The 26,365-nt window shown below is 55.1% G+C and overlaps 2 protein-coding genes across 5 annotated transcripts; one reads left to right on the forward strand and one right to left on the reverse strand.

Annotated features, from left to right (window-relative positions):
- Positions 1 to 817: 817 nt before the first annotated feature.
- MYDGF (myeloid derived growth factor) lies at positions 818 to 11,805 on the forward strand. Of its 2 annotated transcripts, XM_036884199.2 has the most exons (6): positions 834 to 1,053; positions 2,171 to 2,221; positions 7,957 to 8,018; positions 9,035 to 9,116; positions 10,309 to 10,381; positions 11,215 to 11,805. In XM_036884199.2, the coding sequence occupies exons 1-6, from the start codon at positions 877 to 879 to the stop codon at positions 11,292 to 11,294; spliced, it is 525 nt and encodes a 174-aa protein (XP_036740094.1). In that variant the 5' UTR covers positions 834 to 876; the 3' UTR covers positions 11,295 to 11,805. The 2 variants fall into 2 exon arrangements, with proteins under 2 accessions (XP_036740084.2, XP_036740094.1); XM_036884189.2 differs by lacking the exons at positions 9,035 to 9,116; positions 10,309 to 10,381; positions 11,215 to 11,805 and adding an exon at positions 8,474 to 8,775 and having other exon boundaries at positions 818 to 1,053.
- A 1,577-nt stretch (positions 11,806 to 13,382) lies between these two features.
- On the reverse strand, positions 13,383 to 26,365 carry TNFAIP8L1 (TNF alpha induced protein 8 like 1). Of its 3 annotated transcripts, XR_008993008.1 has the most exons (3): positions 25,038 to 25,135; positions 14,478 to 15,695; positions 13,383 to 14,425 (listed from the first exon to the last, which is right to left on the reverse strand). XR_008993008.1 is itself a non-coding variant. In XM_036884225.2 (2 exons), the coding sequence occupies exon 2, from the start codon at positions 15,689 to 15,691 to the stop codon at positions 15,131 to 15,133; it is 561 nt and encodes a 186-aa protein (XP_036740120.1). In that variant the 5' UTR covers positions 15,692 to 15,695; positions 26,245 to 26,365; the 3' UTR covers positions 13,383 to 15,130. The 3 variants fall into 3 exon arrangements, 2 of the variants coding, with proteins under 2 accessions (XP_036740120.1, XP_036740109.2); XM_036884225.2 differs by lacking the exon at positions 25,038 to 25,135 and adding an exon at positions 26,245 to 26,365 and having other exon boundaries at positions 13,383 to 15,695; XM_036884214.2 differs by having other exon boundaries at positions 13,383 to 15,695.

The following is a 26,365-nucleotide window of genomic DNA, read 5'->3' on the forward strand; positions in this document are numbered from 1 at the left end:
AATCCTGAACTTCCAGCCTTCAGAAATGTGAGAAATAAAGGTGTTATTTATAAGGCTCCCAGTCTGTGGTATTCTTGTCCTAAAGGCCCCAACCAAAATAAGGTTCCAATCCTGAACGCCACATGTTTTGTTGTCTTCAGCTACTCATTCTGTAATGGCTACTCAGCCTTTCTGTTTCATGACATTTTTGAAGGGACCTGCTGAGTTATCTTGTGCAATGTCCCTCGGCTTGGGACCTGGACTGATGTTCGCTTACTAGAGGGAGTCCTGTATGTTGGGCAGAAATTCCAGAGATGCCGCTGGGAGTCCCTTCTCAGGGGATCCCCCGGTGGCTCCAGTACTTTTTATCATCATTGTTGGTGACGTTAACGTTGACCACAGGGCTGCCCATGGCGTCCCCACTGTGACACTACTGTTTTTCTCTGAAACTAATAAGTATCTTGGGGGGAAATACTTTGTGGCTATGCAAATATTCTGTTTCTCGTCATACTTTCCCCCACCAATTTTTAGAATCGTCCACGGATCTTGGCAACAATTACGTGGAACTGGACCCACTGTCACCTTCCATTTCTCTCATTTCTAGATTTATTAATTTGGACCTTAGTGGTGACCTTTTATTTCCCTACTACATTTACCAATTGGAAGAGCGGTAAGATGGGCCACATGGCCAGGAGTTGCGGGAGAACCGGCAGCAGGGCCACGCACGCCAGGGACTCACTCGCCCAAGCCCCGCCCCCACTACGGCGGACCCACAGGGCGGGCGGGGCGCGCCGGGTCACGTGGCCACGCCGAGGCCGACGTGGCCTCCGGCGGACGCTCCACGTGTCCCTCGCTGCGTCCCGTCCGCCGACCCTGCCTCGCGGACCCGATCCCAAGATGGCGGCGCCCAGGGAAAGGAGGGACGGCGGCGGCAGCGCGAGCTTGTGGGCCGCGCTGCTCCTGACTGCCGTAGCGTTGAGGCCTGCGGAGGCGGTGTCCGAGCCCATGACGGTGGCATTTGACGTGCGGCCCGGCGGCGTCGTGCACTCGTTCTCCCAGAACGCGGGCCCGGGGGTATGTGCCGCGGCAGCTCGGGGGGACTGAAAGACTCTGTCTGCGGAGGCGGGGTTTACAGAGTGGGCGCGGGCCTTCATGGGCTGGGCTTGAGGAGGAGGGGCCCGAGGGGCGCGGCGCGGCTGGGGGCGGGGATTGGGCGGGGCTGGACCGTCGGGGCGGGCCTTGAGGGGTCGCGGGCCTGAGGGGCGGGGCCTGAGGAGTGGGCGCGGACCGTCGGGGACCTAGACTCTACGCGCGGGGTCATCACTGACCCAGGCCTGAACTTGCAGGATAGGAGCCTAGCCCTGCAGGGTTCAGGTGACTTTGAAGGGTCTGGGTCAGTAGCCTCAGTCCCTGACTCCTCACATGCCCGGCGTACTCAAGCAGCCCTAGCCCCAGACCCAGGCGAATCCCCTGCCGTTGGAGGGCGTAGTGGGCCCAGAGGTGGGGACAGGGGCACTGGAGGATGAGGGGTATTTCGCCTCCAGCGTCCGCAGGTCAGTCCCACCGCAGTTCTGACTAGGGAGGAAGTGGACAGATGTTGCTCTTTCCGTCCATCTCCCAGGGCCCCCATCTTTTTCATGGAGATGTGCGACCAGGCCCTCCTGACCCGGAGGCAGCTGGCCTAAGTCTAGCCCAGTTGTGTCCCCAGCTTGCTGGAGATGGCGTTCCTTTTCCCTTTCTGTAACAATAACAGCAACAGCCTCTATTTGTTGTACTGCCTTACAGCCAGGTATTGTGTCAAACGCATTCTATGTTAGGTCCATTTTACAGATGGGAAGTTTACCCTTTTCCAAGGCACACAGCAGAGCAGAGATGGGCCCCCAGGTGTCCTGCATCCAGAGTCCATGTTCCCACACGGGTGGGTACTAGAGGGTATGTGACTTCCCCCTTCCTGTTCTTCACTCCCCTGAAAGCCACATGGGTTGTTTGTCCTGACCCAGGAGCTCACTCACAAGCAGAGTGGGGCTGGCCTCCAGGGACATAGCTAGAAATATCTGGCTCCGCTTCCGTCCCTTTAGGATAGATGCTCAAAAGCAAGATCTTGATCCGGATCTCAGAAGGACATCTTGAGAGCCTGTAGTTTCAGCACTAAGGATTACCTCCTAACAAGCCTTTTTCTTCCATTCTCTAGGACAAATATACTTGTGTGTTCACCTATGCTTCTCAAGGAGGGACCAATGAGGTGAGTTGTTGATAATTCTACATAGTTTACTATGATGATACCCACTGTCATACAGAGGAGATGGGTCATATGTGCATCAACTGGCGCTCATTCAACTATTCTTGCTTAACCAGTAAAAGACAGTGTTCAAGTTAAATAGTGATGGCAGATTCCACTCATCGTTCCAGAGGAGGAGGGATGTGAGCATCTATTAAAGGTGTTGAACTCGTTGCCTGTGATATGTAACAAATATTCACAAACTTAGCAGCTTAAAACGCCCATTTATCATCTCTCAGTTCTGGAGGTTCAAAGTCGTGGTCAGCTCCTCTGGATGCTTCATAAAGCCAAACGCAAGGTGTCATCCGGGCTGGGCTTTCATCTGCAAGTTCTGGGGCAGAGTCCTCCTCCAGGCTTATTCAAGCTGATGGAGAACTCGGTGTCTCGCCGTGTGACACTGAGGCCCCCGCTCTTGCTGGCTGTTTTCTCCAGCTGGTGGCAGAAAAGGAGGTAAGATTTTGAAGCATGAGAAGTATGTGGTGCAATAGTGCTGGCTTTGAGGGGACCGCGTGGTGAGGTGTGCAGGTGGCCTGTAGGGGCCTGAGTGCGGCCCCTGGCTGGCGGCAGGAAAGTGAATGCTTTCACCTTACAACCACAAGGAACTGAATTCTGCCGCAAGCGTGTGAGGAAGAGGACCCTGAGCTCCAGATGGGAACACAGTCTCGCTGATAACACTGAGTTTCACTTTCAAGACAGAGCGGAGGACCCAGCCGCGCCAAGCCCAGCCTGCTGACCTGCAGAACTGTTAGCTAACACATGGGCATTGCTTTGCAGCTGTTAAATTTGTGGTGATTTATTATGCGGGGTAGTAGGCCGAATGGAGCCCCCCAAAAAAGATACGTCACATCTTGATTCCCAGAAACTGAATGTGACTTTATTTCGAAATGGAATCTTTGCAGATGTGATTAAGTTTAGGATTTTGAGATGAAGGGGTCATCGTGAATTAGCCAGGTGGGCCCTAAATCCAGTGACAAGTACCCTTATAAGAGACCCTCAGGGGAGATTTGAGAGAAGACGCAAGTTGGAAGAGGCAGTGTGAAGATGGAGGCAGTGATGAGGCAGCAGCCGCACGCCAGGGAGCTCCTGGGGCCACCAGAAACTGGAGAGGCAGGAAGGATTCTCCCCTGAGCCACCAGACAGAGCCTGCCCCTGCTGACACCTGGATTTGGACTTCCGACCTGCAGGCCTAGGAGAGCATAAATTCCAATTGTCATAAGCTACCAAATCTGTGGTAATTTGTTACGGCAGCCCCGGGACATAAATGCACACAGCAATAGAGTACTAAAGCATCCAGTAATGCACTATGACAGATAAATACTCTGAGAATAAAATACTGTTATTAAGTCGCGGCTGGATGCCGCCACCGGTTTTGTCTGGAGGGAGAACAGCCAGTGTCCAAGCGGAGTGTTTTCCTTGGATCCAGGCTTTGTTAGCAAGAACCAGAGAGAATTGAAGAGGAAAAACTGCAGCTACCGAAGTCAGCAGAAACAGCTTCTGTGTCCCTAAGTGTGCTCTTCTCCCCAACACCCAGACTCTAGGAAGCACTGCCGCCATTCCAGAACAGTCCGGCGCTGTGTCCCATCCCAGCGTAGCGTCAGAGCAGAGGCTGCCTGGGAACCCCTACAGCGTTTGCCGTGTGCGTGCCGGACACGCTCCACACGCTCGTTCTGAGCCCGGTCTGCTCTCCCTCTCAGGACAGCGCCCTGAAATGGGCCAGAGCCGGTCTCTCCCTGGCACTGCTGCCACCAGGCCCGGCTCACTCTCTGGGGGCCGCGCTGGGCACTGCAGGGAGCTGAGCAGCCTCTCTGGCCCCTAGTCCCTCGATGCCAGGAGCACGTCCAGTGTGACATCCAAAAATACCACACATCGCCCAGTGTCCCCTGGGAGACAGAATGAGCCCCAGGTGAGAACCACTGGGCAAGAGCAACATGAAATCCTTTTTTATTACTTTAGATATGTCCAGTTTGCAAAGAGAGTAAATGATTCCCAATGACAGCACTTTAACAGTACTTTGACTGGTGACACTCCTCCCAGGGGAGCCAGCGGGTGGTAGCTCTGCTGGGCTTCGTGTGCCCTTCCCCTTGCTGCCAGCACAGTGGGTATCCTGTGACCATCTGCCCCTTCCCTCAGCACCTCCAGGCCTCGCTGCTTCTTCAAACAGTCCACTCCTCGCAGGGTGGGCCACGTGGTGGGGCATCCTTCCTGAGAGTGAGCCAAACCCCACTGTCCAGCCTGGCGCCCCAAGAGCTCTTGAATTGTTCCCAGTGCACCCCCTTGCCCGTGCCAGCCCTCTCGAGGCTGCTTCGGTTGTGTAGATGATCGATGTGTTGGTGGATAAAATCATAACAGCGTCACTACCATGGCGTTTATGAGGGGCCCTGCCCTGGGCTAAGCCACACCCCCGGGAGGGGAGACTGTCCTGTCGTCATCCCCACGTCACACCTGAGGACGCACAGACCCAGGCTCCCAGCTGGGAAGTGCCCGAGGTCCCCAAGCACATGCCCCTAAGCAGCCACTCTGTGCCAGGACGTGCCCAGGGTCACCAGCAGCTTGGACTAAAGCAGGCGCACCTGTGTGACTAAAGCCTTTGGGGTGCACAGTTCTCTGCAGAGCTGGGGGCGAGAGCCAAGTCCACTCACACCTGGTGGGTGCGACCCCAGGCTGGGGCCTTCTCTGGGAGTAGCCGTTGGGCCACAAACCATAAAAGCAGCAATGGGCTTGATTCTGTCCTCCTGAAGGACATCACCCGAGAGAAGAGCAGATGTGTTGGGCGCAGCCCAGCAGCACCGGTCTAGGACTGTGACAGTCAGAGGCCACAGGTGGCTACCTGCCGTGCCAGTGGTGCCATGGGAGAGTGACGGTGAGCTCTGTCGCTGCTCAACGTGACTGGTGCCCATGGCCCATGGGCTCTTTGGCTCCTTGCCTGTTTCCACCTCACAGGCAAATGGCTGGCTGGATTCTCAGCAAATGCGCAGGGACAGTTGGAGATACTTGCAGAGATGCAGTTGGAACGGAAGTCTGGGAGGCCCAGGTGGCGCTTCTCCAGAGGCACCGTCAACAGAGCAGAAACTGGTCCTAGTCTGAGCTCCCAGGAGGGCCCAGTGCGCCGCCATACAGCCCGCAGCCCAGGGCCTTGGAGGGGGAGCGGGAGCTCTTGCTTCTCTGGCAGCAGGGTGTCTCTCCAGAGGATCACCTGGGAGGCCACCTGGTGTCACGTGACAGTTGGCACAGGGTTATTTCTAAGCTCTCAGTGCCAGCCAGGGTGCTGAGCAGCTGGCACACTCATCCGCTGTGGGCAGGAATGCAGAGTGGCGCAGCCACTTGGGAAAACCGGCCATTCCTTACAAAGTTGAACATAACACTCACCATGTGCCCCATGCTTCCACTGCAAGTGTCTGCCCGGTAAAGCGAAAACTTAGGTCCACACAGGGACTTGTCCGCAGCAGCATGATTCACAGTAGTCAACAAGTGGAAGCAACCCAGATGGACATCCACTGACGAGTAGCTACACACAGCGGGGGCTGTCCACACACCGGAGTGTCACTCAGCCACAGAAGGAATGAAGGCCTGACACGCACGACGGCAAGGATGGACCCTGAATGCACGGTGCTCAGTGAGAGACGCCGGACACAGAAGGCCGCACAGTGTGTGACTCCATTTCTGTGAAATGTCCTCAACAGGCAAATCTACAGACGGTGGAGTTGTGGGTATCAGATTGGGAAGTGACTGCCCATGGGGAAGGGGCGTCTTTTTGGGGTGGTGGAATGTTCTGGAATTATGTTAAAGTAGCAATGGTTACACAACTCTGAATATACTAGAAAACACTGAGTTGTGCACTTTAAAAGGGTAGATTGTGTAGTATGTAAACTTTCTCAGTGAAGCTGTTAAAAAGTAAACGCACCGTTGATACATGCAGCAACGTGTGGCTCTCACATGCGCTAAGTGAAAACAGACTCCAGGCTGCACACAGATTCCCCTCTGGTGGCATTTTTGCACAGGCACAACCGTGGGAAGCAAGGTCAGATCGGTGGTTACCAGGAATTTGCAGGAAGGGGTGGACTCCAAAGGGAACAGGCAGGGAGAGGCAGAAACTGGGGAGATGGATGTAATTGGGTGGTGGACACCCAGCTGTCTGCGTTTGTCAGAACTCATAGAGGCGTACGTGAACACATGGTCCGAGTCCCCATCTGTTGTTTATATCAGCTGCCATTTACATGTCATCTCTTCCACCCGGCCCCTTACATTCCTCAGCCCCCTGGCCATATGGAGAAGGTCACAGAGGCTCCGGCCGAACAGGCTGCCCCAGAACACACTCGTGAGGGTCCGATGCCAGAGCCCCAGCTTCACCATGACACCTCATCACCCACCCACCCTGCAGCCACCAGACCACGGCTCTGTTCATAAAAACCAAACCACTCACAGGGATGTTGACCCACTGGCTAAGAAACTCTCAGTTTTAAATTTGTGTTCATCATTAAAAAAAAACACTTGCCTCACTTTCAAGAGTCTTTTCTAAGGAAAACCTCCCCAGATGGATTTGATAGCATAAAACTTTTCCAGGTGCTCAGAGGCCCCCCCGACCCCCAAGCCACATGATAGGTATTTGTAAGTAGAAAAAAAAAAAATCTGTTAAGTCGGTAGGTGTGGCCTGTGGCTGTCTCTCTGTGATACAAAATAATTGTATCCCACCTTCATGCCACAGGCAAAAGGCTCCTAAGTGACCGTTTACCCCCACTATAATTAACATAAACATGGCCTCTTTTTTATTAATGAAAAAGCTCTGACATTAAACCGGGAATCCCAGTGACCGGAGGCCATCACTACCATTGGGAGAGGGCTGTAAATGCTCATTTTTACCAGCCACACATAAAAATGCCTTCGATAGCCCAGAATGGAACAGGAGGCTTCCGCATTTCCATTTGGCCAGGTGTGCAGAGGCCATGAAAATCCGAATACACTGGTAGAGGTGTGTGTTTTGGAACCATTTAAAACTGAGCTTTTAAAAATTTTTTTCAAGAAAGCTACCGCCGTCACACTGTTCAAAAAGGAAAGCACGCTGAGAGCTTTCCGGGCCCCCCCTGTCTGTCCCGTTCCCGCCCCGTCCTGCGGGCTTCTTGGGGCCTCTGCGAGCAAGCGTGCAGATCCCGCCCTCCTCTTCTTTTTTTGTATTTAAAACCTTTTATTTTTAAATAATATTAAATTAAAAATGTTTAATTCATATTAACTAGTTTAGTATTAAATACAAAGTTTATATTAAAACATTAGTAATTTTTTATTTTTTTAGAGCAGTTTTAGGTTCACAGCAAAATTGAGCAGATGTTGATAACCCCCCGCCCCATCAGCACATTCCGCACCAGACGTGGGTCACCTCGGTGAACCTCCACTGACAGGTCACCATCACCCCAGGTGCACGGTTGACGTGAGGGGTCAGTCTCGGTGCTGTACATTCTGTGGGTCTGGACACGAGCGTAATGACACGCGGCCACCACGTGGTGTCACACAGTGACTTCCCTGCCCCGGAGCCGAGTGGGAGTTGGGGGAACCTCAGGGCTGAGCTCTGGCCGGGGGGCTCGGGAGGCCCGGGAGGCCCGGGAAAGGCCTGCTCCCTTTGGAGGACTGCAGTGGACCTGACACGCAGGGCGCGGCTGCGCACGCCAGGCTTCATGACCCAGTGACCCGCGTCTGTCTTCTCTCCCCAGAAGTGGCAGATGAGCCTGGGGACCAGTGAAGACAACCAGCACTTCACCTGCACCATCTGGAGGTGAGCTGAGGGTCCTGGCCATGGGGTCCCGGGGAAGGGGTGCCAGCACCAGGTGAGGGGCTGGCAGGCTCCCAGGCGCTCCCCAACCCACCCCTCAGTCATGGTCATTATCCAAGGGCTTACGCTCCCCGCCGTTGGGCTAACACCTTGTTCGCCTCCTAATCCCGCTGCCTGGAGCCCAGGGACAGAGGAAGGGGGTGCTCAGCCTGCTGGTGGGGTGAAGGTGACGGAGCTGTGTCAGATCGTGTCCCTGCTCCCTGGGGCTCAACCCAAACAGAGCCAGTGCCTCCAGCGTTCATTGATGGCCAGGCTGTGGCTGCCCCCCTCGGGCCTGGGGCCCGTACACGGGGACAGGTCCACAAATGAGAGTCCGTTACCTTCATCAAAGGACACTCGGCATTTTGATCATGCTGATTGGTACCATCCCAGCCTCCTGTTCGCTGCTTTACAAACAGCAGGTGCTCACTAAGCAGCGCTAGGGGAAGTTCTCACCTGTCCTGTGGACTGGCCCCTGCTGGGAACGAGCAGAGGCGCCAGGGACAGGGGGCCCAGCATGCACAGCAGGCTTTCTCCAGCCCCGTTGAAAGGCGGCCCGTCCGCGCCCCTCGCAGCTCCCAGTGGCCTCAGAGCAGCACGGCAGAGGCAGGGGGCCCCACGGCCTGCCCCCCCCCTTCCTGGTTAACTCCTGTCCTCACCCTCCTGGCCCCCATTGCAATGCAATATATTTTAATGCAATAAATTTAATATTTAATAATAATATTATCATTAGCACTTGATTAAAAAAGCATTCAGTGAATGAACACGAGGGTCCCCGGCCTGGAGCAGCTGGTGCCCAGAAGGTGAAAGAGGCCTGTCAGCATCTCAGCTGGAAGAACATTCCAGCAAAAAGGAAAGATGGGGTGATTGGAAGGGGCCCCGTTCTACACAGAGTGAGCAGTGCCTTGAAACTGTTTCCATCCTGAGAAGCAGGGGACCCCTGCCCCCCCACTGACCCCCTCGCCCGGCCTCTCTCTCAGACCCCAGGGCAAGTCCTACCTGTACTTCACGCAGTTCAAGGCAGAGGTACGGGGTGCCGAGATCGAGTACGGCATGGCCTACGTGAGTACCGGCGGGGCGTGTGGGTGGCTGGCGGGGCGCCCGCTGGGGACTGTGCCTCCCAGACCGCCGGAGGCAGCGGGGAGGCAGGCAAGGTGGGGAGACGGACACCAGGTACTCTGAAGGGATTTCGTAACTGGGCAGGACAAGGGACACCAGGCCGACCCCAGGCCTGGAGGCACGGGACGAGGAATTGTGGTACCCAGAGGGGGACCCAGCCAATTCCTAGAGACCTGTCAGGAAAAGCAGGAAGCCAGAGGGCACGAGGGCCCCTTCCCATGGCCCTGGAGGCGCAGGCCGTGTGGCTCGGTGGGCTGGGAAGGGCACTCCCCTCGGCCCCCGTGGGCTTGGTTCACAGCCCAGCCCGCCCCTTCTCCCGTGCTCCTGATCCCCGGGTGCCCCACTAGAGGCCTGCTGCACTGCACAGCCTCTCCCCCGGCCCTTGCTTCTGTGATGGGGTCAGAAACAGCGTGGAAATGACTTTGTCAGTCCAGAAAACCTCTTTATCAGAACCAACAGGAGATAGGCTTTAAGAGATTTATTGCCATGACCTGGTGTCTGCTGTGGGGTGTCGGCAAGGTGGTTCCCGAGCCTGCTGGCCAGGCTGGCAGGAAGGGCAGGCCCTCTCGGGCCCGGGTGACACTGCCGTCCCTGGGCAGGGTTTCTTCTTCAGGGCAGCCTCGGCTCCACCCTGAAGGCCCTTCCCGCCCGGGTCACTGGGGATAACCTCCTTGACTTAGAAGTCAGCTCGTGATGGACTTGATCACGTCTACGGGACACCTTCACACCAGCGGATGTTTGATTGCACAATGGGGGGCTGTGGCTCCAACTGGACGCATCAGACACCCCCACACCACTGAACTAATTGCTCTGTGGGGTCCCTTCTTACCTTAAAATTCTATTATTTTAACTGATTCGAGACACAATCCTGATTTTTAATAATCACATTTAAGGGACGGCCATGCTGGTACCATTTCCATAAATTATTAACTAAAGAAAAAAAATGGAATGAAATAAGCTTCCTCCTAGGATTTGCAGCAGAGGCTTGAAGTTTTAAGCCAGCTGACATTCTCAAGTGGATTCACCCATTGCTTCTGCAGGATCCTCTTTTATGTGCTTAGAAGAGCATCCCACACCTCTTTAGTAAAAATGCGTTTTTTCCTGATGAGAAAAGTTCCCACTTGTCCTCTTTCAGTCTAAAGCTGCGTTTGAAAGAGAGAGCGATGTTCCCCTGAAAAATGAGGAATTTGAAGTGACAAAAACCGCAGGTACGTAAAGGAGGATGTGAGCCAGACCCCAGGTACCCGAGCAGAGGAGGTGGGAGAGAGCGGTGACAGCACGCCCAGGAGAGGGTGGGCAGGGGCCCCGTGGTGGAGGAGGTGCCATTGGCTCTTCCAGGTCGGAGCCCACAGCCACAGGCTGCTTCTGCAAAGGCCAGATGGGAAATATTTTCACTTTTCAGGGCAGAAGGCCCATGTCAGAACTACTTGACCTGCCCCTGTAGGGTAAAGGCAGCCATAAACCACATGTCAGTGAACAGGTGTGGCCACATTCTAATAAAACTTTATTTCATGGCAGAGGAAATGTGAATCTCACATCGCTTAACCAAAACGCAGAATACCATTAATTCTTTCGGTTTTTATTAGAGCCATTTAAAAATATAAAAATCACCCTTAGCTCGTGGACATGCAGTACAAGGGGAGGATGAACAGAGAGTCAGGGCAGGGCTGAGCAAACGGGATGGTGGGCACAGGCCAGATTCCCTGGTGCTGCTGGGAAAGTACCATATGGGCATGAGACAAGTTTGCCAGTGAGAGCAGGAGATGATGCAGTCTGAGCCCCGACCCCAGCCACTCGCCACATGGCAGAAATGACCACAGCTCTTCCCACCTGGAAATTTCCTGTGGCCTCCGGCTACCCTCAGGATAGGGCAACCTCTCCACCCTTCTCTGTCCCTCACCTGTAAGACTTGTAGTGCCAGGGGCCTTTCCATGTGGAGCCGACTACGGAAACTGCTCCCTCACTGTTGGCCCCACCCTGGCCAGGACCCGGAGCGTTTGTGGAGTGGCGCGAGCCCAACCTGCCGCCTCTTCTCTTGCAGTGGCCCACAGGCCTGGAGCATTCAAGGCTGAGCTGTCCAAGTTGGTGATCGTGGCCAAGGCGTCCCGCAGTGAGCTGTGACCCAGAGCCCCATCAGAGGGTGGCTCCTCCTCGTGTCGGCTGACGGAGCCAGACCCCAAGAGGGCTGCTTTCCTAGGGGGGACTGTTGGTTTTCTGAACAGGCTGATGTCCCGTTCCAAGGGGTTTGCAGAGCAGCTGAAGCCTAGGGCAGAGTAGTGGGGCCGGGAGGCCGACGATGTGCTGGGCTCCTCCCCTGGCGCCACCTGCTCTGCCCCTGTTCTCTGCCCTGTTCTCCGGAGCACAGAGTGGTAAGACCCGCTGCTCGTCCATCTTACCAGAAGACGCATCAGGGCACAGAGTGGGGGCTTCCAGCGGGGGGGTTCTGAACCCTGTGTCTGTCTTCCCTGGGATCAGGCCAGGCTCCAGGGTGCTTCCCGGGAAAGCCACCCCACTGCTCTCTGCCCCCCAAGCCAGCTGTTTTCCGACCTCCCCAGGGGACCTCCTTTCAGACTAACTGGGAAGAAATGAAATGTTCTTTTATATTTAAATAAATAAGACGATTGAAAACCAATCACACAGACTTGGTAACTGGCACTGGTGCCCACCTGGCAGGGTGCAGAGCTGGGGGCCCGGGACAGCAGCATGGGGCTGGCCACCCCCACTTCCCTACCCTGAGATGGGTGAGTTCCATCACCCGAAGCCCCTGGAGGCCCTGGGCACACCTTTTCTGGGTGCCAAGGTGGCCAGCTGTGAACCCGCTGAGTGCCAGGCGCTGGCTGGCCCTGATCCCCTGGGACAAAGCTGGCCACACCTGCGGCTCACACAGGCGGCCCTGGCAGAGGGAGAGCGCCCCCGGCAAACCTGCTCCAGTGCACCCAGGGGGTCGGCTTTGCTTAATTTTTTGAGGCCAGGCTGTGGCATGGTGACTTAAAACAGGTACCCACAAGCAGCATAAATAAATAAATCCCCAGCTGCCCTACCGTTCAGACGGGCCTTGGTCTCCCAGCAGTGGGGGCGGGGGAGTCTGATGTCCAGCTTGACCTTCAACCTGCCCTCCGACCATGTCTTCTCGGGAGCAAATGGGAAAAGAAACTGCAGAGCTCTCTTGGCATCGGTCGGCTGGGCTGTGAATCGGGTCCTTGCTGATCAGAATCACCGATGGGACCGATGCAGGGGTCCCTGTACCTTTCCCATGCCTGGCCCTCCTGCCAGCTGAGGACCTAGGCGCTGCTGTGACCCCACTTGCCAGAGGAGAAGCGGGCGGAGGGCGTTTAGGCCTGCCCAGGGTAGCTCACCTGGAGGAGGCGGAGTGAGGCTGGCGCCTTGTTCACACTCGGTGCTGACGTAGGTGCAGGTTCAGAGTCCAGTGTGTGAACGAATAGGGGCGGGGGTCCTCGGCCCCGAAGACGCTCGGGGGAGGGAACAGCCTGCCGTCATCCTCACAGCACGTGTCGGTGCTGCCTTGGGAGTTCTGGGACCCACGTGGCCGCAGGGAGGGCTGCCCAGCTGAGGTCTGCTGAGCACAGGGACCTGCCGGTATCCTGCGGTCCCCTCCCGGGTTCTGGAGCCTTCCTGACTCCCAACTTTGAGGTTCAAGGGACTGAAAAACCAAGCGAGCCTCCAGGGCCTGAGACGAGATCACCCGGGGCCTCCTGCAAAAACAGGGCAGTGTTGCACCGGGGTCGCTGAGGGGCGGGGGTCACATCCCAGCCCGCCGGGATCCTCCCACAGGCACCCGAGTCATCCCTTCCAGGTCCCTGGGCCTCACCTAGGACGCAGAGCCCGTGAGGGCGCCGTGCCGAGACGGGGCAGGGCACCTGTGGGCACATCTCTGCCCCCAGGGGACATGTGAGGGCATCTTTACGGAGCTTTCAGGTAAGCTCGGAAACAAAGCCACCCCAGCCCCAGGACCTCGGTTACAACGGAGAGCTGGCCGGAGCCCCTGTTGGGCGCGCAGAAGCCAAGCCCGGCCGTTCTGCTAGTGTTGTCACCCCTGCCACCGGTGGAGCGGAAATCAGACCTGTCAGGGAGGGTCAGGGGCGTTTGACGTTTACATGCAGCCGTGATCGAAAAGGCAAAAACCCCAGGAGGGCGCGAGAGCTGTCAGACGGCGCGCAGAGAAATTCAATCACCAGTTCTGCATAATGCGAGTGGAAGATGGGCACTTTTATTTAAATAGTTATGCAGCGCTCTCTGGTTTTTTAAATTAAACCTCAAATTTATGGAAAGAGTCCAGACAGGCTGGACAGCCCAGCAGGGCACAACTACAAAGCGTTACGCACACTGACACATTCAGGCAGCAGAGCCCAGGGCAAAGGCTTTCATCTGGGGCTTCCGGGGGTGCTCAAAATGCACGTGTGTGCTTGAATTTGAAGATGTGTTTCTTGACGGAAGATAAGAGAGGAGTTTGTCTTGGAAGAGTGGGGCTGGCTCTCGGTGAAAGAACTTTGGCTTTTTCAGGGAAGCAGGAACCAAAGCACAAAAAGGCCGTCCTGCAGGTGAGGTCATTATCTCCTTTCAGCCAGGGAGAGACAAAAGGGAGTGGTGGAGACTGTGGCAAAGCAAAGAGGGGACAACCCCGGTGCAGCTTCACCAGGGGGCAGTCCAGGCCCCGGGGGAGTTCCAGAACCTCCAAATCTAGATCAGGATGTGCTGCTTCCTTGTTTTTAAATGTTGGCAGCTAATTCCAAATGTGTCAAACGTTGGAGGGGGCCAACCAAACCCATCTTCCTGCCTAAAAAGACGTGCAGGCTCCATTTGCAACTTCTGCCCTCAACAGACGCGGTTCTCCAGGCGGTCACAGGACATCATTTTCCCCTCCCCGATGGGCACCCTCATTAACCTGCCACGCCCTGGCACGCCTGCACTCCAGCAGCATTCTGCAACCTTTCAAAGCCCGTGTCCCCTTCTGATGGACAGACGTGGCAAGGACACTCCCACGCCCTGTGTGCCCATCTTGAGCTAAGAATCGCTTGTCTTCTGGGCACCACCAAAGCCAAGCTTCACTGAACTGTCCTGTCTGAGGTCTGTTCACAGAAACAGTTATCTGTGTGTGTTTCCCCAGCATGAATGACCGATTAATGTGGGTGCATCTCAGGTGGCTTTACTCTGAGCCCTGCACTGGGGGCCCCCTCTGTCCCCTCCCACAAGGGAATCAGGACTCCAATTCCACCCAAACAGAGGCAGTCTCGCTGACAGCGCCCACCCAGCCCTCTCCGTGGCCCCCCGGGCAGCTGAGACAACAGACGTGTCCCCACCCAGTTCTGGCGGCCGGAGGTCTGAGATCAAGGTAGCAGCCGGGCTGGTTCCTTGACGCCTATGGCAGGCCTTCCCCATGTCTGGGGGTGGCTGGCAATCCTGGGTGTCCCTCGGCTTGTAGACACATCTCTCCACCTCTACATGGCCTTTTTCTCTGTCTCTGTCCAAATGTCCCCTTTTTATAAGGACACCACTCATACTGGGTTAGGAGCCACCCGACTCCAAGTGTGACCTCATCTTAACTAATCACACCTGCAATGACCCTATTCCAAATAAGGTCACATTTGGAGGCCCAGGGGGAAGGGCTGCCACAGAGGAATTTGGGGTACACAGTGCACCCTTTTCTGGTTCACCACAACCCTGTCTGAAGGAACGAAAAGCCCCAGCAACATTATTAAGTGGGAAATGCTGGCTTTTGCAGACATGCCACCCTGAGCAGGCTGTGGGGTCTCCACACTGAATTCCTCTCCCCATCAGGATGGGGCTGGAGGAGAAGCAGCACAGGTCCTGAAAACTGCTTCTTCAAACAGTTTAGCATCTGAAAGGGGGTGGGCCACCTGTCCGGGGGCTTGGCCAGAGCTGGGTGGGAGCGGAGAGGTCACCCTCCTCTGCCCCCCGCAGGAAGCCCCAGGCGGGGGTCATATGCTGTCCTCGTCCAGCATGCGGGTGAGCCCCTCGCAGATCCTGTGCAGGTGCGAGCGGTAGGGCTCGGTGGGGCTGTAGAGTGCGGCCAGGAAGTCGCAGTCAGCGAAGTGGCCGAAGACGTGGTTGATGCGGCCGTGGGACTTGGCGGTCAGGTGAGGGCCCACCGCCTGGTGCAGCAGGTCCCGGCACTCGTGCAGGGCGGCGGCCAGCACGCGCCGGTCGAAGGTGAAGTCCACCTGGTAGAAGCTGACGGCCGTCATGGCCAGGCGACGCGCCTTCTGGCGGAAGCGCTGCAGCAGCCCCAACTCCTCACTGCCCAGCTGGCCGCCACGGAGCAGGACGCCCAGCTTCATGGCCACCTTGACCAGGTTCTTGACCACCTTCTGGGCCTCTTTGCGGCTGCGAGTGAACTCCTTGGTGGCGCGGTACAGCTCGTCCAGCACCTCACTGCTCGTGTCATCGATGAACACGGCCACCATCGCCTTAGACGCCATCTTGCTCAGGAGCTTCTTCTGGGCCTGCAGGGCCAGGCTCTTGGTGCTGAAGGTGTCCATCGCCCTGCCAGGAGGAGAGACAGACCCATCGTCAGTGCCCCTGGCCCCCGGTGGTGGGGTGGGGGCTTGCCTGGTGGGCCACTTTTGTTTGCTACCATTGTCTTCCCAATCTGTGAAATGGGTGCATGCCAAGGGTGTACCTCCAGGGAGCCATATGGACACCAGTGTGACCGTACCACAGACCTACTACTAAGTACCAATGGTGTACCAGCGCGGTGTGCACAGTGGAGAACCAGCAGGCCAGTGCGCATGTCAGGAATGGGTGGTGAGTGCCACCATCAGGGAAGCTACCAGAGCCCACGGCATGAGCACCCCAGTAGATCAAGGGGGTCCTCGCAGGCCTCCTGGACAAAGGGACAGGTAAGAAAACGGGTGTGGATGCATCCCAGGCCAAAAGATCTGCACACTCCCAGGCCTAGAGGAGCAAAGTTCCGTGTAGCTAGAAGCAGGGAAAAGTCCTTACATAGGAAAACCGTGGGAGGATGACAATCCGAGGGAATTTGTTTCTTAACAACAACAAAAAAAGGGTGTAGGGAATTTATTTCTTAAAAGATAAGAGGGTGTTAAGTCAAAAGAATTAATGCATAATGGTAAAATGTGGGCAGGACGCTCTGAAGTCACTACTTGTGGGCCCCAGTCCCCCGACCCACCATATCCTTGCTGTGGGTGGAGAAGGGGCCAAGGTGAGTCACCACAGGAGGACCCCATGCCCCCTAAGGCCAGCTCCCCATTCCCCACCCCATCCTGCTATTCATCTAAACGGGGTCCCAGCCCAGGCTGCTCTGAAGGGAGGCCCAGTTACCATTACCAGCTCACCAGGCTTATTGTCCCATGAGTTCACAATGCACGTCCTGAAGCCTCGGGCCCAGACCGGGAGGGCCAGTGGCCCGGGCTGTGGACTCGCCGGGGCCGTTTGTGGGGTTTCTGGAAATGCACCACTCTGATGAGCCCTTCCATACGGAAACATTAACCTGTGAAAGTCGCTGCCCCGGAGAGGGCTGGGGAGACGGCCAAGGAGAATGGCAGGCCGGCTTGGGGGACCAATGGCCAGGCTTCCCACTGCAGGGCCCTCTGTCTGCCCCTCCCATCTGTCCTCTGTCATCCTTCCTGCCACAGGTGTCTCCAGATTCGCCACATGGTGCAGCCTCTACTCCTACCACCTCCTTCCTGCACATCCGGGTATGGCCCCTCCCCTCTGAGAACAGCTGGCAGCTCCCCGTAGCCCCAGGACTAAGCCCCACATCTCATTCAGGTCCCTGCATCATTCCTCATAAACTCCTATACATCCCCTGAAGCCCTGGACCCGACGTTCCTGCCTCTTCCCCTCAAAGATTCATCCCTCCCCTCAGCCTAGATGCCACCTCCTCCAAGAAGCCATCCCTGAACACCCAAACTGATGGTGAGGCACCTCCTCTCTGTGGTGGGCCACACGGCGCCCCCATCACTGCTTGGCTCCACCCCTGACTCAGCCGCTGTGTCCTTGGAGACACCAGAAACATCTGCCGGGTGAATGAGGAGAGCCCCAGAGCCACCCCAGCCCTCGGGTAGAATCCACCCCCACCCCAGCCCCAGGCAGCCACACCAGGAATGCCACGTGGGCGCCCACTCACCTCCAGGAGTCCCCACAAAGCCGGTCTTTGTGCGAGCTCATGCCCCGGGAGAAGTCCCACCCCTCGGCTGCGCTCTCGCCTGCCCTCAGAGGTCAGGGTGGGCATGGAGATTACTGGACAGCCTTCCCCGCCCCCAGCACCAGTCACCGGACCCGGGGCCTACACAGGCCTGGACTGGAGCAGGTGCTGGTGACCCGGCACCACGTGCCAGGCCCTGAGGCAGCTGCCTGGCCCATTTTGTAATTTCCGCCAGGTATTGGCAGGGTTTGGGCTGGTTGCCGGTTTTGCAAAAGAAATTACACAGACTCAGAGAGGCTAAGCCACTTCTCCAAGGCCACAGAGCAACACAGTGACTGCCTGCCCCCAGTGCCTCTGCACGCCTGACCCCCTCCGCCTTCCCTTCTCAAACCCTGATGCCTGGGGGGTGCCTGCTCTGAGTCCTGGAGGGCGGGGAGCCGTCCCATGACAAATGCAGCCCCAGTGCTCAGGGCCTGCTCCCAGCTCCACCTGCTCAAGCGACACAACCACCTCCTGCCTCAACTTCCCCATCTATGAAATGGCGCAGATCAGAGCTAGCTCTGTCCTGGGGCTGAAACTTGTGGACAATCCCAATCTGTCCAGTTTACAGATGGACAAACCGAGAGTCAGAGAGGAAAAGGCCTTTCCTGAGCTCAGGGATGAGGCCCTGGCGTCCCAGGGCCCTAGAGCCCAGGTCTGTCAGCCTATCTCAGTCACTGTGTGACCCTGAGCAGGGCTCTGTCCCTCTCTGGGCCTTGGCCTTCCCATCACAAGCCCTGAGATGGGGAGTGTTGGTTCAGGAGGGCAGCTGGGCCTGTTTACCAGCTTCGGGAAGGGCCTGGGCCCTCAGCTGTACCTCCTCCCAAGCCCAGTAGGAAGAGCAGCAGGGGACGGGGCAGCTGTAGTCTCCCCTCCTAACCTCCTCCACCCCAACCACTGGGGCAGCCCCACACCGGCCCACACCTGGGCCAGCCCAGCCGCCTGCCACCCACCCGCTCCTCCCCGACCCATTGTCCTGCCGTGATGACCGCCACCACCCCCCCAGAGCAGGCCACAGACCGAAATAACTCCCGCCTTCCTTCCTGCTTGCTGCACTCACCAGGTGGGAGGCCGGCAAGCCAGGAGGCAGTCAGGCTGCCTCACAGCCCTCCTGGGGCAGGGCCCCCACTCCCTGCCCTCCCCGGGGCCGCGACGCCTGGCTCTCACGCCAGGCCAGAAAAGCTCGCTAAAGCTTCAGGGCTTGGCTGGAACACCCCTTCAGGCACTCAGTGAGCATTTAAGGCGCACCAACTGTGTCCCAGGCACTGGGGACACAGGAAGAACCAAGAGACCCTGCCTCCCAGGGGGTCCTAACCCCCAGACCTACGCCATGCAGTTACAACACAATAACCCGGGAGCCCCATTTTCCTGAAACCGAGTCCCAGATGGTGCTGTCCACCTGCAGTTTGAAAATAAAATGAGTAGGGTGGTGGTAAAGCTCACAAGCAGCGAACACAGGAACAAGCAGGATCATTTCAGGGAGAGAGGGGAAGACAAGGAGGAGGGGGGCGGTGACAGCCAGGGACGGCAGGTGACCTCGGCCAGGAGGGCCAGGAAGGCCTCCTGGAGGTGGAGCTCCTCCAGCTGGGGGGACTGGAGGGGCAAGGTCGGGGGAACAGACGGGGCTGGTGCCGAGGCTCTGGGGCAGGACCGCGCCCTCCATGTAGGAGGAACAGTGACAAAGGCCAAAGGCCTGTCCACCGTCCAGGCCCTCCCCTGGCCCTGAGGTCTCCCCACTGTGACTCCAGGCATGCCCCATCCCGGGGAGCAGCCCTCCCATCTGTGAAATGGGTGCCCAGGTGCAGAGTCCTTGGACCTGTTGACTCCTGCCCTGTCCCCCACAACACCCCCCCCAGAATTCCGGACCGCAGTCGGCACCTTGGCCTTAGCCCTCTGCCAACCACCACTTTGTTTTCTGGACTCCAAATGTCATCCCTGTCCCATTTTGGACACTCGAGCTCCCAAATGCCCTGCAAACTGGCCACAGACAGTGATCTTGAACTTCAGGGTTTCTCTAGACACAACGCACCCCTTCCAGGTGGCGGCAAAGGGCAAGATGCAAGACCAGTGGAAGCCTCCCCTGAGGGTGGAGCACACCCGCCTCTGTGGACCTTGTTCTTCCCATCCCTTCCGTTCCCTGGTTCCACAACTCAGGAGCCGGGCCCCGCCTCTCCCCGGGACGTCCAAGACCGCCCTTCCTCCTGTGTCCCCCTCCCTCGCTCAGCTCCAGCCTCGCTGGTCTCATCGCTGTCCCTGCAACATGCTGGCCTCAGGGCCTTTGCCTGTGCTGTGCCCTCTGCCCCACAGCGGAGAAGCCGGGGGAGGGCGCATTCACAATATACAGGCTCCCCCAGCACAGAGAGGCTTTCCCTGACATCGTAAATAATTCACTCCCAGTCTTTTCAAACCTCCCCCCTTTCTTTTTGACAATTAATTGACTCTGCCTATTGATTTATGACTTAGGCTCCCCCAGTCAACCTGGGCTGAGCACACAGCAACCCACCCACACATTCCCGGGCCGTGGTCATGCTGGGGTGGCCCCTCAACCCACACATTCCCAGGGTCCTCCGTGCCCCTCAGATTCTCCGTGAATGCTGTATCCTAACACCACATGTGCCGGGAAATTCTTAACCACTGGCTTTCCAGCAAAAAACAAATCCACACACATGTGTACATACGTTTATTTATCATAAATGTTCCTGACACACAGGATGCGCGCCACACAATTTACACACACAGTAAGCTATACAGTATTCTTTACTATAAATATATCCAATTGATTCTCACAAAATGTTCTCAGTGCGTTTTGCCAAATGTTTCTCAGTAGCCAACCTACAGATGTGATTGGCAAGTGAGTGCAGTTCTGACAGGTACTCATTTGGTGTGTTCCTTTATATTAACAAGTAAGACTAACGTGAAACAAGAAGACTTAGAACTGCATTTAGTCAGTCATCAGTCACATGAGCATGGCCTTCGCCGAATCAGATAGTGGTTTTTGCGAGTGGGAGCAAAATTCCTCAATGCTTTTGTGCTATTCACAAGGAGACAGCTGTGACAAGTCACATTTTTAAGTTTAATTTTCATTATTGACATTTTCTTCATCACTTTCCCAAGTTCTACTGGGAGTTGGCAAACTATGGCCCACTGCCTGTTTTTGTAAATAAAGTTTTATTGGCTCACAGCCATGCCTCTTTATGCATCATCTGTGGCTGCTCTCACACTATAAGGAAGTGTTGAATAGATGACACAGACTGAATGGCTTGCAAAGACAAAAATGTATACTATCTGGCCCTTCACAGAAAAAATTTGCTAACCCCTGATTTTCAAGACAATCAACAGAACAAGAAATCAAACCGTGATTGGTAGTATTTGCCCATTTCCCTGGTGTAAATTCTCCCACCAGTTATAGGGGAGAGCCTAGTAAACATAGTATTCGTCATGTAAGTGTAGATTAGTGAAAGGGCAGTTCCTGTGTGGTAACCTCCAATGAGTTCTACACAAGGGTATAAAGGGCATATAAAAGTGTAGGCAAAGGGTCTGTTTGTGTTTATACAGAGGATCAAAGCCTAATTTGGCTACCCCGAAAATGAACTAAGATACGATATGAAAAAGAACTTCCAACATCTGCACTCTCTGGAAGACTCATGCCAGAAGATGATCATCAAAAAACCCCAACAAAGATCCACGCACTGCTACAGCTGTAGATGCACTCATCCCACCAGTTCCTGGACTTGCCATGGGAATGAAGGAGACATCTAAGCTGGCCTGTGCATACAGTAAAACAACAAATTTGACTGGATCTATACTGTTGGAACTCAACCAAGAATTAGGAGAAGTGCAAATTGTAGCGCTCCAAAATCTTACAACTACAGACTATTTACTGTTAAAAGAACATAAGGGATGTGAACATTCCCCAGGAATGGGTTGTTTTAATTTGTCTGATTTCTCTCAGACTGTTCAAGTTCAGTTGGACAATATCCACCATATCATAGATAAGTTTTCACAAATGCCTAAGGTGCCTAACTGGTTTTCTTGGTTTCACTGGAGATGGCTGGTAATTACAGGTATGCTTTGGTTATGTAACTATACTCCTATTATGTTAATGTGTGTGCGCAATTTAAGTAGTAGCTTAAAACCTATACATGCTGAAGTTACTCTACAAGAAGATATGTCAAAGAAATAATCTTCCCATGTTTTCTGCCGCCTGCTACTTCTATAGCTTTTCTTCTTCCTTCCTAATTACAACCCTTAAATAGAATTCGTGCCTCATATCAAATTTACCGAGTATCATAATTCTTCCAAGTGGTAAAGATACCTCAAGACAAATGCTGGGCATAGAAGCTACAGGGCATAAATATGCAAACAAGTAAAAAGCTAACCATTTCAAACAATAAGGCTTCTCTCTCACTTACCAACTTTACATTTCCCTGTATGGCCCCGGAAGATGACTGGTTAGCCAGAGACGGGTAAGATTCCTCAAGGGAGGAACAACCTAAGACAGGCACAGTCGCAGGGGGGCCATCAGGTGAGAAATTGGGGATCAACAGAGGTGAGGCTTAGAACCTCACCCCCCCTGTTCTGAGAGAAATCTTCTGCATAAGTGGATGTTTTATTGCCCTGGTCTAGCTTGGATTAACACATAGTCTACAGGCACACACCTGATCATCTACATTTGCTCTCTTACAACACTAAACTATGTTTTCTACCTTTATCTTGCATCTATCCACCACTTCAGCATTTTATTAAAAATAATAATAATAAAGAGAGAAATGTGGTATCCACATATAAATCGAGTATAAAAATCAAATGAGTATTCATATTTGAACTGACTGTTTATAGTTCATAATGCATGAGCAAAACCGAAAGTTTCTGTGATGGCTGCCCTTGCACTGTTCACCATGTAAGAACTTATTCACTATGTAAGAATTTGTTCTCCATGTAAGAACTTGTTTGTTATGCTTCAGAAGATTGGAGACTGACGAAAATTAGGCTTGGGGTGGATTAATGATTGTGCATTGAGCATTGACTCCCCTATACAGAATTTTATTGTTGTTAACAACCATTTGATCAATAAATATGAGAGATGCCCTCACAAAAAAAAAAAAAAAGTACACACTTCCAATGGTAAAATAATAAGTAACCAGGATGTAATGAATATAGTCAAGATATTGTAACAGCTTGGTATGGTGATAGCTGGTACCTAGAAGTATCATGTATATAAATGTTGAATCACTATGTTGTACACCTGAAACTAATGTAATGTAATACTGTGTGTCAACTGCCCTTCAATAAAAAATAATTATCTACAAAAAAAAAAAAAAATTCTCCCACCAGGGCCCATTTCAAGCTCAATGGTAAGTTGGGAACAGAGTTGGGAAGAAGTGCTCACGATTTCCACCCAACAGATACAGTAGATGAAAATAACCTCAAGGATACAGATCATAGTAAAATAATTAGCAAGTTATGATTTTTGACTATTTATGACTTTTGCTTTTTCATAACTTTTGTGGAAATATTAATTCCCATACCACAAAATTCGCCTTTTTAAAGTGTACAGTTCACTGGTTTTCACATAGTCACAGAGCTGTGTAACCACCACCACCATCTAATTCCAGAAATTCTCACCTCCCCAAAAAGGAAAGCCATCCCCATCAATAATCATTCCTCCACTCCCCCTGCAGCCCCTGGAAACCACCAATCCACTCTCTGGACACATGTACCTAACTAGAAGTTCATATATATTTTAAATAACGGCTGTGTGTAAGCCAGATGGTGAAATTCCTGGAAATACAGCCACGGGCTCCCATGAGCGGGGACGAGCCGGCTCCAGCGTGCCACTGGCCCGCGGGCAACTGCCCCCACAGCATGAATTCTTCATGCCCCATACAGAGCGCATCAATAATTGATGGCCGGCTCAGCACAGCCCAGGCAGCCGCTCCATCTCGTCTCAGCCCTGCTGCAGAGGCTCAGGGTGGCCTCAGGGACCCCAGGCCACTGCCCGCAGTGGCAAATGCCCCCAGAGTCCTTGTTCCACACAATACCCACTGCCGGCATCAAGGCACCCGCTGCATCAAGCCCTTTATTGACCATCACTCAGACCTCCTGGTCAGTGCCCACTTTAGATATGACAAAAGGGAGAGTGGGGACACCAGTGGTTCTCAAAATAGGTTCCCTGGAGCCCTTGGGGGGCCACCCCAATAATAGGCAGGGCCTGGCTGCCTCCAGGCTGTAGTGGGAGCCAGGGTGCTTTCCACTGTGGTCAGATTTCCACTGAAGAAAGGGCTTGGGGGCCAATCATGAATGTTGAGAGACCACCACTGACCCGCTGCAGAGGCCAGGCTGGGGCTCAGGCTGAGCAAAAGACAGCAGGTGGCAGAGGCTTCAGGGTCACCTGGCAGGATGCGGATACAGCCCCTAAGTGAGCACGGCTCCACCCATTTCTCACCTTGGTACAGCCTCTGCCCTCATCCCCCAGTTCCAGAGCTCCTGTCCTTGTCTCCCATGTCTGTCCTCCTGGCAGCAGCCACCAGAGGGCATCAATGAGCACCTGAGTCAGGTACCCCCTTCTCTGCCCACCCGCCCTCCAGGGCTCCCACCTTCCTCCCGTCAAAGCCCAAGGCCTCCCCACACCCACGAGGCCCTTCCCTCCCCCTCTCTCACTCCGCCCCAGCCACATGGGCCTCTCTGCGGTTCCTCCTACATGCCAGGCAGGGTCTTACCACAGGACCCTTGCACTAGCTGTCCCCTCTGCCTGGAATGCCCTTCTCCCCAGGTTTCCCATTGGTTATTACTTTCTTGTCATTCAGGCCTCAGCTCAAATGTCACCTCCTCAGGAAGCCCTCCCAGATCCCCCAACAAGTTCCCATCCATTTATCTCTCCATTATCTTGCAATTACAATTAAGCAAAATGATTCTTCTGGATGAATGGCTATCTTTCCCAACCTGTCTATGAGCCCAATAAGGGAGGCCACCAGATTGGCCTGGGTCATTGCTGCATCCCGGACACCCGGCACCAGGCTGGGCTCACAGTAGGTGCTCAAACCTGTTTGCTGAGTGAATAAATGACCAGAGGGGCAAGGCTCCCCCAGGTGGATGCTTCCCACCCACAGAAAGGGAGACAGGCCTGGAGGCAGAGCTTCCTAGATCCCAAGGACTCGGCCAGTGGCGGCCTCACGAAAGTTAAGGTGGGTGGGAATCCAGGGAGGCTGTTCTGAGGTAGGGTGGGGATGCGGCATCCCACAGGAGCCACATGCGGCGTAACTGCGCCCCGTCCTGTCCTGTCATCTCTGGGCCCCACCTGAGCAGCTGTACCACCTGAGGCTGTACCCAGACAAGCATGAGTCCTTATTCAGCATCTGTCTCTGGGCATGTTTCCATGACAACAGCTGGAGTTTTTCCCTCAGGCACCCTCTCCTGGCCCCATTTCACAGACAGGGACACTAAGGCCTCCTGAATCTACCACACTGGATCACCGAAGCAACCAAACGGCCTTCACCTGCCCAGGCCTCAGATGAGGAAACAGTCTCAGGGGGAATGTGACCTGCATAAGGCCAAGGGAGGGGCCACTACAGGGCCTCCATTCCGCACTTGACTGGTCTCTTGGTTTAGAGACCCCCTGCGCCCTGTCAGAACAGTGTTCGAGCACTCCACCCACTCCCTCCAGGAGTCTGGGCACTCACCCACTACTGGCATCCCAAGCCATCGGCCCTGCCAAGTGGGAGAAGCGTAGCCCAGGTGTGTTTGTGTGGCTGAAGCGACAGTTCTTTGTTCCGGTTTCCATAGGTACAGCGTCCCTGGGCCGGCCCCTCCTCGGCCCCTCCCAGTCGCTCAGACCTTGCCTGGCAGTCCCTTGGCCAGGCCCATCTGGGCAACTTGTTATGTTTCAAAGTTGGCGCCAATGAACCTGGCATGGCATTAGAGGGAACAGCCCGTGCAAAAGCCCTGAGGCAGGACTGTGCCTAACATGTTGGAGGAATGTAGAGCAGATGGCGAGAGAGGTGTACTGTGGGAGGTGAGGGCCAGGAGGAGACATGCAGGGCCCATGTTCCAGCATTTAATCCTGGAAGCAGCCCTGACCCTCAAGGAGTTATGTCCATCTCCATTTTACAGAGGGGAAACTGAGGCTCGGAGAATCGAATTACTTGTTCAAGGTACCCTGGCGAGTGGCAGAGACGGAAACCCACGTCTGTTTGATTCCAAGGTCTGAACTCCCCAACTATTGGACTGAACGTCCTTACCCTGCTGCGGCCCCCCAGGGCATCCACCAACCCCAGCTGGGCTCAGATATGCTCAGGAAGTAACCTCCCCGGTCTGTTTACAGCTGGGGCCCCCAGGATAGAGGAGGTGGGGAAGCACACAGATCTAGGTCAGATCACCCGCCAGTTACCACAGCTACCTTCCCAGTTCACAGCTGGCAAAAGTGAGGCCAAGGCTTCAGGCCACCAGGGAGTTCCTAGGTGGCCAGTCTGGGTGGCGCGGCTCTGGCTATCCTGGCTGCCTGGACCGCCACAAGCCACACTCATTCCCACCTTCATGCCTTTGGCCAGGCTCCCCACCACCTGGAATGCCCTCCTGACACTGAAATCTGGCCCTAGTACCTGGCACCCTGCACTGTGAAAGGGGCAGAGTCCATCAGAATACCTGTGTGTTTCGGGGTAGGGGGAAGCTGGTCCCAAAGCACCGCCCCAAGCCAGCGGGGGACAGTGCAGATGCAGTCTGCCTCCCCCTAACCCACACAGCAAGAGAGTAACAGAGTGCAAGCAAGAAACAGACAGGGACAGGGAAACTGAGGCAGAAATACACAGAGAGATACGGGGTGCAGGAGTATAGGGGGCAGGAGAGACGGAGGGCGGCCAGGTGGGGGGCTCCATGTCATCGCTCACTCACCTGCTCTCCCAGGCCTGTCCGTCGGTCCCACCGGTAGTCGGCTATCTGTTCCGCCACCTTCGACGGACCGCTTCGGCGGCCGAGGGACTCGCGCCAGAGGACTGGGACGAGGCGGGGCGGG

The sequence above is a fragment of the Manis pentadactyla genome, chromosome 12 (assembly GCF_030020395.1).
Source record: "Manis pentadactyla isolate mManPen7 chromosome 12, mManPen7.hap1, whole genome shotgun sequence".
NCBI lineage: Eukaryota > Metazoa > Chordata > Mammalia > Pholidota > Manidae > Manis > Manis pentadactyla.